Below are 14,565 nucleotides of genomic sequence, written 5' to 3'. Positions count from 1 at the left end.
CAAACATTTTAGACGCTTTTTTATAATTAATTTATATGTGGCAAACATAGTTATCGGTTTGGCAACTTATTTGTGAAAGAAAATCTATTGTCCTCCAATTCTCTATTCCTTTATATATCTCCCACTCAATTTATGACATGCGGCATACTTATCTTACTTTAACACAAGTTAATAGGTTAATAGTTAGTGTGAACTAAAATTAATAAGACTAAATTAGGTAAATATACCACGTGTCACAAATAGAGTGGGAGGCAATGAGATAAAGAATTGAGGACATCAATTTTTTTTCTCGTTGTTTGTAACCAATGTTCAAAAATTAGATTGTTTGGACTGCCTGAGCGCTCGAAATTGAGGATTCGTTTTGATTTTTTCTAATCCCTTTGGGCCTTTTTTGACTCCCTATGCGGTTTTTAACCGTCTGGACTCTGCCTAAAAGGCGATAAACAAAAACGTTCTTTATTTTATTTTATTTTTTTATTACAATTCACTTATGAACATTGTCGCATGGTTATTCATCCATTGTATTTATTACTTTTGGTTATTTTGATTTAATTGCATTCTCTACTTATTTTTATCATATGATTTATGACTTCAAGGACATTGTTCTAGAGCTTTTATTGAATTATATTAAAAACATTATATTCTATTTGTTTGACTTGTTTCAATGAAATTGTTGTTTAAATGTTGATATTTGTACATTTTAAAGATATCTGTTACAAAGTTTTTCTATATCAGATTATTTTAAATTGTTATTTTTATATAGTATAATACGTGTGTTAATTTAATTTATATAACAATTTGTTTATTAACAAATAAAAAGTACAAAAATACAATCCAATTAATCCTCGAGGGCCTTATGCGTCCAAATAGCGCATAACATTTTTTACAACTTTGTAGCATTTTTATAACCTTGTTTATAAATGTGTTAGTAACATATTAAAATAAAATAAATATATCAGATATCTAAATTAATATTTAAAATCTTCGGTGAAATAACGTAAACCATCATGTTCAAATGTTCAAATTTGGTGACAGGTAAAATTGCTTATGATTAGGTAACTTCTCCAAATACAATAGCAATATGAACAAATTTGGACCTTATATTTTTCTTCCTCGATTGAATTTGAAGCTTTTCCTAGAATTTGGAAAAATAGGCGGGTGGACTTGGATTGGACTTGTCAAGCTTCTCTTGTTTTGTAAGACTGGACAATCCTGAACCACGCTCCTCTAATTAAAAATAAGAAATCCAAACGCAGTTGGGTCTGAATACAACTCATAGAAAGACCTTCAAATTCCATGCCTATATGTTTAAGTTCACAACCATACTTCTTATGGGTTTCATATATAGCTAGGTTTGGAGCAACGCCTCACATTCATTATGATGTATGACCCATAATTCCACATCAGTGTCAGTCTTCCAGCTTAACCCAAAACAACCACATGTCCAAGGATGTTTGATGTGGAGAGTTTCTAATCAATAGGAAAATCGGGACCAAATAAATTCCCTTGTTTTCTTGATGATAAATAAAACTTGGGCTTCTAAACAATGTTGTAAACTATAACATTTTGTTCTAATTAATTTTTACAACAATAAAACATGGGTATCAAAATCTGATGCTTCAAACATGGGTATCAAAATCTAATGCTTCGGCTGATTCCTGCGTTGATTCCAGTTTGCTCACCGTCATAAGGACGGTTAGGCTTCCTTACCTCTTGCACTTGCCCCATCCGTCTTTTCTTCTCTTTATCATGCTTCGTCTATACACAAACAAACAATCCCACAATTAATTAACCACCCTTTATCAATGCATAAATTCAAAAAGCACATGCACTTGGCTTATTACCCTGTATTTCTTCCTTGGATTTTTCAAGTCTTTTCTTCGTTGTCGTGTCAGACCTCTGTTCTTCTCAATCTGTTGTGTAATACAAAACATAAATTATATATAAGTTTGAGCCAAGCAAGGAATAATAGTGAAAATACGCATTCCTCACCTGATAAGAAATATGCCTTTTTCCTTCTACAGTTTCAGGCAAAGATGGAATTGTTGGGTTCCTGCGTAACAAGCGTGATTACATACAGTCAAGTATTAAATGGAGATTTTAAATAGAAATCTGCATAAATAATTGACTAAGTCTGTCCATCAAAATGTGAAATATTGAATAAAATGAAACAGAACTCAACAGCACTATGGCTATAATATAATATTGTAGGAGAGATGCAGGCACAGTACACAACAAACACACCTTGTGTACATCGCAGTTTTGGCGGCTATTTTTGCATCCCTCTTCTGTTTGATTTCTCTGTAGAAATCATCTTCTGAAACTCCTGCATCAGCATCAGCATCACCGTCTTCCATGTCAGAGGCATCACCAGTTTCAAGTGTACCAAGTTCATCCCTGAGATTATCTTCTTCAGACACAACCCCAGCACCTGCCAACACTCTGAGTTCATGCTTCCTTCTTCTTTCTCCAATATCATCTCGCTTGGGTAAATCATCGTCACCTGAAACAACCTTCTCATAAGGAAGACAAACAAATGTGAGAAAAAAAAACTTCAGCATTGGCAAGCACTATTTAATAATAAAAAATGCCAACATTTGAAAAATTCACAACTATGCCTGTAGACATAGTTGTTAAAGGCGCGCCTCACTCGAGGCTCAGGGTCTTGAGCCTTGAACACAGAAAACGAGGCTATGTACAAAAGGCTCTCGCCTTGTGTCTGGCAGTTTTTACTTGGGGTTTTTTAAAATTTTTACAGTTTTCTCTAAAAATAACTGCTTAATTAATCTCAACCACTAATCTTAACCCTTAATTTAAATAAGAATATCAAAAGTCTCAGTTATATTAAATATATAAAAAATACAGAACGATTAGGAGAAGAAGTCACGTAAAGAAAGAAGTCTTCTCCACTCCAGGCAAAAAAAAAAACTTCGACATACACAAAGTGAAGAAGAAACAGAGACGTGTTCTTTTTGATTGACAATGAATGGTTATTAGTTTAGTAGCATAGTTATAGTTAGGTGCTTTAGGTTAAGACGTTAAGTATATGTTAGTGTCTCAATGAAGTATGAACTTAATTTGGTGTTTTTGACATTTATAATTTAGTATTATGTTTTTATGTGGTTTTGTTTTGTTTGTGTGGTCATAAGTATGTGTTTTTGGTTTATGCTTAACTAGTAAAAGAGTGTGTGTGTGTGTATATATATATTATGCGCCTCGAGTTTCTAAGGCGCATGCCCATAGTTGTTAAAGGCGCCAAGGGGTCCTAGAGCCTGGCTCAAGGCGAGGCGCGCGCCTTAGAAACACGAGGCGCATAATAAGAGAAGACACAAGGGTGGGTAGGATAAGATATGAATGCATAAGAGAAAAGCTAGGTGTGATATATATTATTAAGAAAATAGAGAAGTCGTCTAAAATGTTAGGACATGTCCAATGTTGGCGTCTGCGAGAAAATAAGAATAACTATGACACAGTAGGAAAAGGAAGACTGATCTTGACTTAAGGTTACAGTTACCAAAAAATAAAAATGATCTGCAACTACTACAGCACTCTAAAGCTCATACATTATCAAGACTGATTGGAAAAGAAGGAAGAAGAAAATAGAGGAGTCGTCTAAAATGTTAGGACATCTCCAATGTTGGCGTCTACCATAACTGCGAGAAAATAAGAATAACTAGGACCAAGAAGGAAAAGGAAGACTGATCTTGACTTAAGAGTGACAGTTATCAAAAAATAAAAATGATCTGCAACTACTACAGCACTCTAAAGCTCATACATTATCAAGACTGATTGGAAAAGAAGGATCCATATAATTGACCCCTCTGTTAGGACCAAGGCTTGGGTTTGTCATGGGCCACCACCTTAAACTTTGGGCATCAATCAGAAGCAGTCCACAACAAGATGACAACCTAAGTGTGAACTTTGGAATTCAAGACTAAGAAAGACTATGATCAAGAGAAAATGCTTGACTTATTATATGTAGCAGCTAAAACCAATTACATTAAATGTCAGGTCAATCTTTTTTTTTTTTTTGATGAAAAATGTCAGGTCAATCATATCATTCTCTTAAATCCAGCTAAAATCAATTGAAACATAGTTTAGGCTTGTCAGAGTTCCTAAATTCAAAAAAGGGGGCACGTAAGTTATATCAAGTGTACCTTCCGTTTTCTTGATTTTGCAGAAACAAGTTGTGTGAGTTTACTTGAAACTAATAAGCTCGTATCCCCGTTACTTAATCCATCTATAGCATCATCATTGAAATCATCATATGCTTCAAGTTGCCTGCCGAATTCCAAGTCACGTCAGTTAGTCCTTGCAACATCACATTAAAATAAATTAGAAAGGATAGACACAAAAGTAGTACCCATTCACTGATTTTGAATGCTTCTGAGCTCTATCAGTCTTTGGAGTAAAAGAACTAAAGACTCCCCTCTGCTTCAATTTTTCCTCTAGCGTTGCTCTTAATTTTAACATTTCCATGCTTTGAACACCAACTTGGTCAGTCTGCCAATTTTAGTACAATATTAGAGCCACATTGAAAATCTTACCCACTATTGCAGCTAGAGAACACTGGATAAGCAAATATAATCCCATCAATAATATTGCTGTTGGGACTTCCAATCTTGGAATCATGCTCAAATCACATTTTTTGAGGTAATGACTCTAGTGAGACGTGCAATAACAAGAAAACTAGGGGATCCAAAACATCACCTTGTGCTTATGTTTAATCTCTTTGTTCCCGTTATCCTTTGAAGGTTCCATTGTTAACAGCTCATTTGTGCTAGAAGGCTGGTGAACAAAAGGATACAAAAATTAATCAGCCATCTAACAAAGAAAAATATAATGAAATAATATCTGCATCCTATACTACCTCCTCTGGTTCTTGCACATCAGCTTTAGTAGAGGCATGAGAAGAGGTGTAATCTTTTCTGACAGATGCAGGTGCATGTACAGGATCAGTATTCACGTTGACTTTGTTTTCCCCACATTTTCCCTTGAGAAGCTCCTCAACTTCTGATGGAAGACTCCCATCAAGTTGCTTTGTCTATTACACATAATAACACAGTTTATAAGAGAAAAGAAGATCGTATAATATACCAAACAAATTTGAAACAGATTAAAGAATATGAATGACATTTTATTGAGATATGAATGACTTCAAACAAAATGACGACAAACATAAATTCAAAAGGGTCTCAAGAAAAGCTAAATTAACAGTCCCAGAAAAAATAATTATCTTTGGTAAGATAGTAAAACCTTATCCAATAAGACTTTGATCTCTACAAGACGAGCTATGACTGGATGATCACGGACTGGTTGCCCTTCAGACTTGAGAAGAAGATAAAATGTTATTGCTTGGCAGTAAGCCAGTAAAAGAAGCTGTTTCACCTCCAAGTAATGTATTCCACCCTCCAGAATGAATCCACCATTTTTAACCTAGAGAAAGCATGACAACATAATTCTTACAAGAAAGGCATGAATAAAATGCAAAATTACAATAATCAAGGAAATATAACAAAAAAGTAGATATATCATGGAAAGAGCAGTGATCGCAGTTTACTAGCTCAACAACATCTTACTTGGCAAAGTGAGAAGAAGCAATCAAAAATACCTTGCTCAGAAGTGGATTAACTCTGGTTTCAAGCTGTTCTAGTGCATCATTTAGCTCCGAAAGGAGACCCACTAACTCTGGTGCAGAACTGGTCCACAATTTATAAGAAGACAGGAGAAAGAGAGTAAATATGCTTAGCACATTTAGAAATGTGCATTAATAGTATTTGAGGGGGAAATCTGAAAACCATTGGAATTATTTATTCCCATGCAGCACAGCAGCTTACCATGTATTAGATCAAAATTACAAGCAATAGCATCTGACAGCACAACCAAGAAAAACCCATTCTTGTAAGGAAAAGGAAATATTAAGAGCTACTGTGTATATCAAGTGGCAGTAGGTCATTTTGCAATTTTCAGGCTGTTAGGTCATTTTGCACTATTTTATGTTTATAAATTTTTTAGCATTCCATTGAATTTGTGTTCTTTTTGTGGAATTCTATAATTAATAAAGTTTGTTTTATGTTAATTGGGTTCAGGCTGGTTGATCCACAGATATAGTGGGATTTGACATTTACTATGGGTTTGTATTATGCAAATTTTTCAATGGGTGCTGCTTTTGAAGAGGAAATCTACTGAAATAATACAAAATGATATTGGCACCAAATAATAGGCCAGCTATACTGTAGAAGCAAGCCAGTTAGCTTTATGTTTTAAGGTTCTCAAAGTAATGGAAATGAATAACAATTTTTTGCCAACTAAGTTTGTTTTCATTGTCCCTGTGTTCCAATATTTGAAGAAAAGTACCATGTGTATTGACAAAGATAATGCAAACACCTTGATAGTAAAATATGGTTCTCAATCATTTTATAAAGAGAATTTAAATTTTTTTAACTAACCTCTCACATTTGCACTTTTGTATTTGCCCACTAATAACTAACAATAACGAGGAGTACTTGAGCAGAATTATGGAACATGTATATGACATAAGAATAAATTAATGTATAACTGAGCGATGCTAAAGGTTTCACCTATAAACCACATCCATTTGCTCCTCTCTAGACAAAGCATTTAGATCTTTTTTTACTTCCTCAAAAGTATTCATCTTTTCCACTTCTTCGATCAACGAACACTTTACTTTATTTTTTGCTTTGGAAATATCCTACAAATAAATACGCTTTGTCAAGTTTACCATTCAATCTGATAGAATTTCAATAAAGAGTTAGAATGATAAACATAAAATAAAATAAAAGATAATACTTAAGAAATTCACCTCCAAAGTCAATTCCCTCTCACTTTCATCTTCATCAGAATTGTCAAGGCCAAAGTCTTCCATTGATAGATTCTTTGTTTTTTCCCTCTGCATTCTCAAAATCTCTTCCTCCTCTTCTTTAAGTGCTTCATCATCACTTGAATCCCCCTGCAAAATAACACCAAACAAAATTTAAGCATTCAGTTGTTTCATTAAAGATTACAACAACAACAACAACAAAGCCTTAGTCCCGAAATGATTCGGGGTCGGCTAACATGAACCATCATATAAAACCGTGAAAATCAAGTCGTGTCAGCGACACAGATTCGCTCCCTCCACTCCGTCCTATCCACTACCATATTTTCCTCAATTCCCAATAAACTCATATCACTCTCGATCACCCTCCTCCAAGTTTGCTTAGGTCTTCCCCTACCCCTCACCACTACATCCCTTTGCCACTCTTCGGTTCTCCTAACCGGCGCATCAAGCGCTCTACGTCTCACATGGCCAAACCACCTTAGTCGGTTTTCTCTCATTTTATTCTCAATAGATGTAACCCCTACTTTTGTCCTAATTATTTCATTACGCACCCGGTCCTTTCTCGTGTGACCACACATCCATCTCAACATACGCATCTCCGCCACCGACATCTTATGGATGTGGCAGTGTTTCACTGCCCAACACTCCGTACCATATAACAATGCTGGTCTAATTGCCTTCCGGTAGAATTTTCCCTTCAATCTATTAGGCATGCCGGGATCACAAAGGAAACCCGTAGCACTCTTCCACTTCGACCAACCAGCTTTAATCCTATGGGCAACATCTCCATCTACTTCTCCATCCGTTTGGATAATAGATCCTAAATACCGGAAGCAATCCGAGGCCTGAACAACTCTCCCATCTAGGGTGATTGTCCCTGCCTCCCTACTCCTACGGCCGCTAAACTTACACTCCAAATATTCTGTCTTACTTCGACTCAACTTAAAGCCTCTAGATTCTAGAGTTTGCCTCCATAGTTCCAACTTCATCTCCACTCCTTCTTTCGTCTCATCAACCAACACAATATCATCTGCAAACAGCATGCACCATGGTATACCATCTTGAAGTGAACTTGTTAGTTCATCCATAACGATGGCAAAAAGAAATGGGCTTAGTGCGGAACCTTGATGCACTCCAATCGTAATAGGAAACTCTTCAGTTTTCCCAACACTAGTACGTACACTCGTGCATACTCCCTCATACATGTCCTTTATGATGTCAATATATTTCCGCGAAATGCCTTTCCTTATCAAGGCCCACCAAAGTACTTCCCTTGGTACCTTATCATATGCTTTCTCCAAGTCAATGAAAACCATATGCAAGTCTTTCTTCTTATTTCGATAGTGCTCCATTAATTGTCTCATTAGATGGATGGCTTCCATAGTTGATCTTCCCGGCATAAAGCCAAACTGGTTTTCCGAGATCTTCACCGTCCTCCTTAGCCTTTGTTCAATCACTCGCTCCCAAAGTTTCATAGTGTGACTCATTAATTTGATTCCCCGATAGTTGGCACAATCTTGGACATCGCCTTTGTTCTTATACAAAGGGATTAAGGTACTTTTCCTCCATTCTGATGGCATCTTATTGTTTCTCCAAATTTTGTTGAAGAACGTCGTCAACCATTCGATTCCTCTTTCTCCCAAACATCTCCAAATCTCAATAGGGATGCCATCAGGTCCTACTGCTTTCTTCAACTTCATCTTACTTAATGCCATTTTGACTTCACCCTTTTGAATTCTCCGCAGGCATTCATGATTTATCATATCGTGATGGATACTTATATCTCCAACATCTTGTTGGCGATCTCCATTAAATAAGTCATCAAAATAGGACCTCCATCGTTCCTTGATATCCTTATCTCCAACTAGGACTTTCTGGTCCACATCCTTCACACATTTAACTTTTCCGAGATCTCGCGTCTTCCTATCTCTCATCCGAGCAATTCTATATATGTCTCTTTCCCCTTCTTTCGTATCCAATCTTGTATACAGATCCCGATTCACCTTTGCTCTAGCATCTCGTATGACCTTCTTTACTTCCCTTTTAGCCTCTTTGTATTTTTCGTAGTTCTCGTCACTCCTACATTTCCCCAATAGTTTATAGGATTCTCTCTTACTCTTTACTGCTTGTCGTACTTCTTCTGTCCACCAAGATGTGTCCTTACCCGGTGGCATGCTACCTTTAGATTCCCCTAGAACTTCCTTCGCTACTTCCCTTATACTATGCTCCATCTTATTCCATATTGAATCTATATCTGAATCCATATTGCAAGTCCAAATATCTTTTTTGGTCATCTCATCCACAAATTTTTGTTGATTCTCCCCTTGCAATTTCCACCACTTAATCTTAGTCTCTACTTGAGGTGTTTGTTTTCTTATACATTTCCTACTTCGAAAATCTAGCACCACTACTCTATGTTGGGTTGTCGTACTCTCACCAGGGATCACCTTACAATCAATATAACTCTTTCTCCAAGCACTCCTTACTAAGAAGAAGTCAATTTGGCTCGCATTACCGCCACTCCGATAAGTCACTAAGTGGGATGTTCTCTTCATAAACCATGTGTTCATGATACTCAAGTCATAGGCTGATGCGAATTCCAAAATATCATTTCCTGCTTCATTCTTATCTCCAAAACCATACCCTCCATGAACACTCTCAAACCCATCTCGCCTAGAACCCACGTGTCCATTGAGATCACCCCCTAGTACCATTTTTTCATCCCTAGGAACCTGTTGCACCACTTCCTCTAAGTCATCCCAAAAAGCTTGTCTTATAGACACATCTAATCCTATTTGTGGCGCATATGCACTAATGACATTCACAACCTCATCCCCTATCACTAGTAAATTAGGTTAGCTGTCAAGATACTAGATACATAAATACAAGAAGATAGCGAGATAGGAAGCGGGTAAGGGAAGTGAATGAACAAGGAAATGTGAAAAACGATACTTGGTGTTTACATTCTCACCTCATAATCCTTACCGCCATAATATTGTTGCTTTTTACTACCCCACACTTCCTTCTTGTCTTCTTCATTCTCTTCCTCATGAATTTCATCATCCAATGTGCCAAACTTCTCTCTGATATATTTTTGCTGCTTTTTTACTGACAATAACCATGAAGTTCGGAAAAATGCACCCAATTAATTTTACATGCTAAAAAAAAAGCTAGAGTTGTACTTGTTATATTAACATATGAACAGATAAATGATTTGTCGACCAACATGATTATAAGTTTCCAAAAAAAAGTTTCCAAAGTATCAATTTAACTATTTTAAATATTAGAAGTTGCAGTGTTGTACAGCTAAAAGTGGGTAATAAGGAACTAATGAGATTAGCAGTTCTAAGGTGTGTAAACAGCCCAAGGCTGTTAACCTTTAACTCCAGCTAAAATATTTGATCAAGCCACTCAAGTAATAAGGACTCCTTTCTAACAGCTTAACCAATAAAACCTACATAAAATAAACAAATGATTCATAACACATGCAATAGAATTTCTTTTTCTTTCAAACAGAAACTGGATAATGATAATACAAGGAACATGAGCTTATTTTTCATGAACCAAAAGATTTCAAACTCAAATACTAAATTGAAAGGAAAAAAAAAAAGAATGATAGAGAACGGACCAATACAGCAGATATACTAGATCAGAATCACACTAAGCCTAAGGAATGGAGAGTTTATGGACGTAGAAAGCACAAACAGCCTAATGGGGAGTTGACTGAAATGTTAGTTATGGGCAGGGATAGTGTCGGGAAGAATTCGTGAATTCCTATGATGAGCTGGAGAGAATCTAGTTCTGTTACATAGTGCTTTTCTGTTTGGAGAGAGGGTAGGCTGAATAGAGAGTTTTCTGCTGCATTCTATCGCAGGGTCTATCTCTATAGAGAGAAAAGACTGTAAGCTTCCTGTGGAGATGGATATCACTCAAGCCAGTTTTCCCTTACCATTTACAATATAACACAGCCTTATTTCCTCTCTTATACTGGCTATTTACTTGTTTACATTGATTTTCTGTGTTTTGTTTCTGTCGAAAAATTCAAATTATTTTCCTTACATTCAGTAGCAAATCGTGGTTCATCAGAATCATCATCTCCATCTTCGCTGCCTTCTTCTTGGTCCTCGTCGCCGTCATTGATATCCTGTAAACAGAATTATTCAGCTACTATGAGTATCCAAGTTAAAATAGGATTGAATCTAAGCTATTTTGAACACACACACACATAGACATAGATATAGATATATATATATATATATATATATATATATATATATATATATATATATATATATATATATATATATATCATAACGAACTGCATTATGATAAACACTAGCAACAAAACCTCATCATCAAAAACTGGTTCCTCCTCATCCTCAATTGATTCCCCATCATCATAATTTACATCTAGTGAAATAATCTCTCTCTGCTTGTGAACTGCAAGCATCCAAAGGAAAAAAGAAAAGGTTATAGATTCACAGTTTATAATCAATTTTCCAGTTCCATAGAGAAGCATATGCAGCAAGGAAGAAAAGATGCTGCATGAAAATCGTGGATATTTGACATCTATAGCAATTAGTACAGGAACATTACTTAGAAAAGACCGTTATCATGAAGTCCTATAGATATACAAGTACCGAAAGTTACAAACTGAAGAAAAGACATTTGCATAGGTTGAAACATAATAACTAAGTGAAAGAGATGCTTACAGATGTCAATATCATCGTCCATATCTTTTGGATCAACATGTTCATGAAGAGAACTTCGCTTAGGATTTCTGTGATCCTTCTTTTCATTCTTTCCTCTCTTAGCCATTGCTAAACACCACTCAAAAATTACACCTTCAATATAAACAAATAAATAAATAAAAACCGTGGGAATTTGAAGGTAACAAATATACCACCAGTAAACCTCAGCTCAAGAACAAATAGGACTGGCAATGGGTAGGGTACCGCCTGGAACCCCTACCCGTTTATGAGAAGACACCTTACTCTGTCCCAAAACCATAGTTATACCAGTAACAACAATAGCAGGCTGCTGCTCTTTCACAATTTCTTCCATTATTAAAATTAAATCAAAGAGAGACAAAAACAGAAAATGGAGAGAATGTATGTAAATATGTATGCCTTGTGTGCTTTTTCTAGGGGCAAACTAAAACTATCAACCTTAAAAAACCATCCAAAATCGCGATGATGATGGCGGCACAGTGAGTCGAAGCAAGTAACAACCAAGGGCGGAGGGCCTCCGACGACGAGATGATGGCGGCACGGTGATGGTTGACGGCGCCGGCAGTGAGCAAATCAATGGAGTGGAGGAGAGGCGGCGAGGGAGGAGAGCAATGGAAACGGCGGAAGAAGTTTGATTAATGAACAAATGAAATAATAATGTGGTGGTGGCCCTGTAATTTTAGGATTTTTGTTTTACCGCTGGTTACTTTGTTTTTTACAAAGTAACGTTATTTGGTGTGTTTTCACCATTGGATGAGCATAAAATTAATCCAATAATAAATATGAGCACCAAGTAACGGTACTTTATAAAAAAACAAAGTAATTATAGCGGACACCACATAATTAAATAACGAAATTAATATAATAAATCAATTACACGGCGAAGTGGTAAGCTCCTTGATTTCTTCTAGAAGAGTATGGGTTCAATTCTTTGCATGTATATTCAAGCATCGAAAGTTAACTGGATTTTTTTATAAAAAAAACTCAACAGTCCATCCTCATGATGCTTAACTAGACCTGTATATCAACGTCGATTTGCAGAAATAGGGAGTGGTAGCAGAGATAGATAACATGTGTTGGGGTTTGTTTTGTATATCAACTCAAAACTAAGTAGTTTTCGTTAAAAAGAAAAAATAAATAAATAATTTTTGGGTTAAGGTACAAAAATACCCCAAACGTTTTGGGATAGGAGCAATTTTATCCCTAACATCTAAAATGGTGCAATTTTACTCCTAACGTTGGAAGTTAAGAGCAATTTTATCCCTAACGTTAATAAATTGGGTCAATTTAAGAAATAATTCATCAAACTATCTTTTCGGTCATGAATCTTGTTATTTACACTTCATACGTGTGTCATTTTATCACTAATAAATCACAAACATTTGTTGGGATGTGAAAAAAAAATAAAAAAAATAAAAAATATACTGTCTTTTTGTACAGGTTAGACAAAAAAATCAAAAAATCCTCCGAATTTATAAATATTAATCTCAAATTCTATTATTAAATTATAAAAAACATGAAATCCTTTTTTTAGAACGAATTGTTATGCAATTGGTGCAGAATAATGAACAAAAATATCTGTGTTTTATAATACTGTCTGAAATTGACCCAATTTATCAATGTTAGGGGTAAAATTGCTCTTGGCTTCCAACGTTAGGGGTAAAATACTGTTTTAGACATTAAGGGTAAAATTGCTCTTGACTCAAAATGTTAGGGGTATTTTTGTACCTTAACCCATAATTTTTAGTAGCGGAAAATTACAAAATTGGATCAAATGGGAGATCCATTTATATTTTTAGACCCACTAAGAACCAACTTATATACATAGACTGATTCATTTTGAAATACCTATAATACCCTTCATATATATAACAAATTATCCATTATACCTTGTATCTTCTTTGCCCGCTCTCTCCATTCTCTGCAGCTCTCTCTCTCTCTTATTTTCATTGAGATCTTCATTTGAACACCTCAATCAAAACTCAAGATTTATCATGTAAGTATTATGTTAGTTTCACATATATAAATCTCTTTTAACTTGTTGATGTTGTGTTTTTTAAATTAGAAATTAGTAAAATCTGTAGTTGAAGTTATTTTCGGGAACCCGCATATTTCGCAGATTACGATTTTTCTTCGAAAAATCGTAACCTGCGAAGTCTAGTAGGATATATATATATATATATATATACATTCTTGTATGACGCGAATTCGCATGCTTCGTGGAATTCGCAAACTTCGCATATATTATGTATTTTCGAATACTGCGATCTCGCAGTTGGACTAAATGTGTAGTCTGCAAAGTGTATGTTATTTCATTGTTTGACACTCTATTTTTTGGTTTCCTTGTTGTTTATCATTAGTAAAAGCATGTCAACTGACCATTTATTGTGTGTGATTATGTGGAATGGCCACTGGAAAAGCCATGACATGTGGGGGGATGAATCGAAATTGCTTCGGCTGTCAACGGGAATCAGCTTGGAAATGCTTCAAGAGATAGTATACACTTATGCTCGTGTTGATCCAACCCTTGAAGTAGACACAACCGTTGAACTTCGAACTCTTCGGCCAGGAAAAGAAAAGATCACTAAGTTCAAGTTTGCATCCAATCCTGGTTTAGATGATATTAGCTCGAATCCGGTTTATTTTTCGGATGAACAGATGTACGAAGATGACATTTTGGGTCATTTTGACACAGAGGAAATAGTAAATGATGAACAACCTACGCCTTGGAGACAATCTCATTGCGAAACTATTCCCCAAAGCAATGTATTGACAAAGGATGTAGAAATAATAAGGAAGAGGACTGATCCATTTCGATGGCTCCCTGAGGTCCATGATGCACCTAAGTTTACTATTAAAGATAGTTCATCAAAAGGGGTCATCGGTTTAAAGGTACATGACATATTAACGAGAATTGCAAGATGCACTAGGAAAATACGTAGTTAATAACAGGTTCGAATAGAGAGTGTACAAGCCTAACAAGTCCATGTTTAA

General features: G+C 35.6%; 1 protein-coding gene across 3 annotated transcripts; it reads right to left on the bottom strand.

Moving 5' to 3' along the window:
- Positions 1-1,489: 1,489 nt before the first annotated feature.
- On the bottom strand, positions 1,490-12,213 carry LOC136206117 (protein THALLO-like). 3 transcript variants are annotated; one of them, XM_065997043.1, is made up of 17 exons: positions 12,010-12,212; positions 11,554-11,685; positions 11,190-11,281; positions 10,901-10,985; positions 9,813-9,949; positions 6,824-6,970; positions 6,582-6,712; positions 5,612-5,699; positions 5,257-5,436; positions 4,871-5,044; positions 4,711-4,788; positions 4,364-4,503; positions 4,158-4,281; positions 2,245-2,513; positions 1,993-2,053; positions 1,845-1,913; positions 1,490-1,758 (listed from the first exon to the last, which is right to left on the bottom strand). In XM_065997043.1, exons 2-17 carry the CDS (start codon positions 11,657-11,659, stop codon positions 1,633-1,635), a joined length of 2,007 nt encoding a protein of 668 aa, XP_065853115.1. In that variant the 5' UTR covers positions 11,660-11,685; positions 12,010-12,212; the 3' UTR covers positions 1,490-1,632. The 3 variants fall into 3 exon arrangements, 2 of the variants coding, with proteins under 2 accessions (XP_065853115.1, XP_065853117.1); XR_010676216.1 differs by lacking the exon at positions 1,490-1,758 and having other exon boundaries at positions 2,245-2,503; positions 12,010-12,213; XM_065997045.1 differs by lacking the exons at positions 9,813-9,949; positions 11,554-11,685; positions 12,010-12,212 and having other exon boundaries at positions 11,190-11,229.
- Between the last annotated feature and the right edge of the window lie 2,352 nt (positions 12,214-14,565).

Source organism: Euphorbia lathyris, chromosome 9 (assembly GCF_963576675.1).
Source record: "Euphorbia lathyris chromosome 9, ddEupLath1.1, whole genome shotgun sequence".
Lineage (NCBI taxonomy): Eukaryota > Viridiplantae > Streptophyta > Magnoliopsida > Malpighiales > Euphorbiaceae > Euphorbia > Euphorbia lathyris.
Note: the sequence above shows the minus strand (reverse complement) of the source record. Positions and strands in the feature narration are given on the sequence as shown.

Bases quoted from the DNA above. Each gene is read 5' to 3' on its own strand.
- LOC136206117 (XM_065997043.1), bottom strand. From the start codon at position 11,659: ATGGCTAAGAGAGGAAAGAATGAAAAGAAGGATCACAGAAATCCTAAG. The intron at 9,950-10,900 runs GTAAGGAAAATA...GGTTATTGTCAG, and splicing joins ACCACGATTTGCTACTGAAT to TAAAAAAGCAGCAAAAATAT. The intron at 1,914-1,992 runs GTGAGGAATGCG...ATTACACAACAG, and splicing joins AAAGGCATATTTCTTATCAG to ATTGAGAAGAACAGAGGTCT.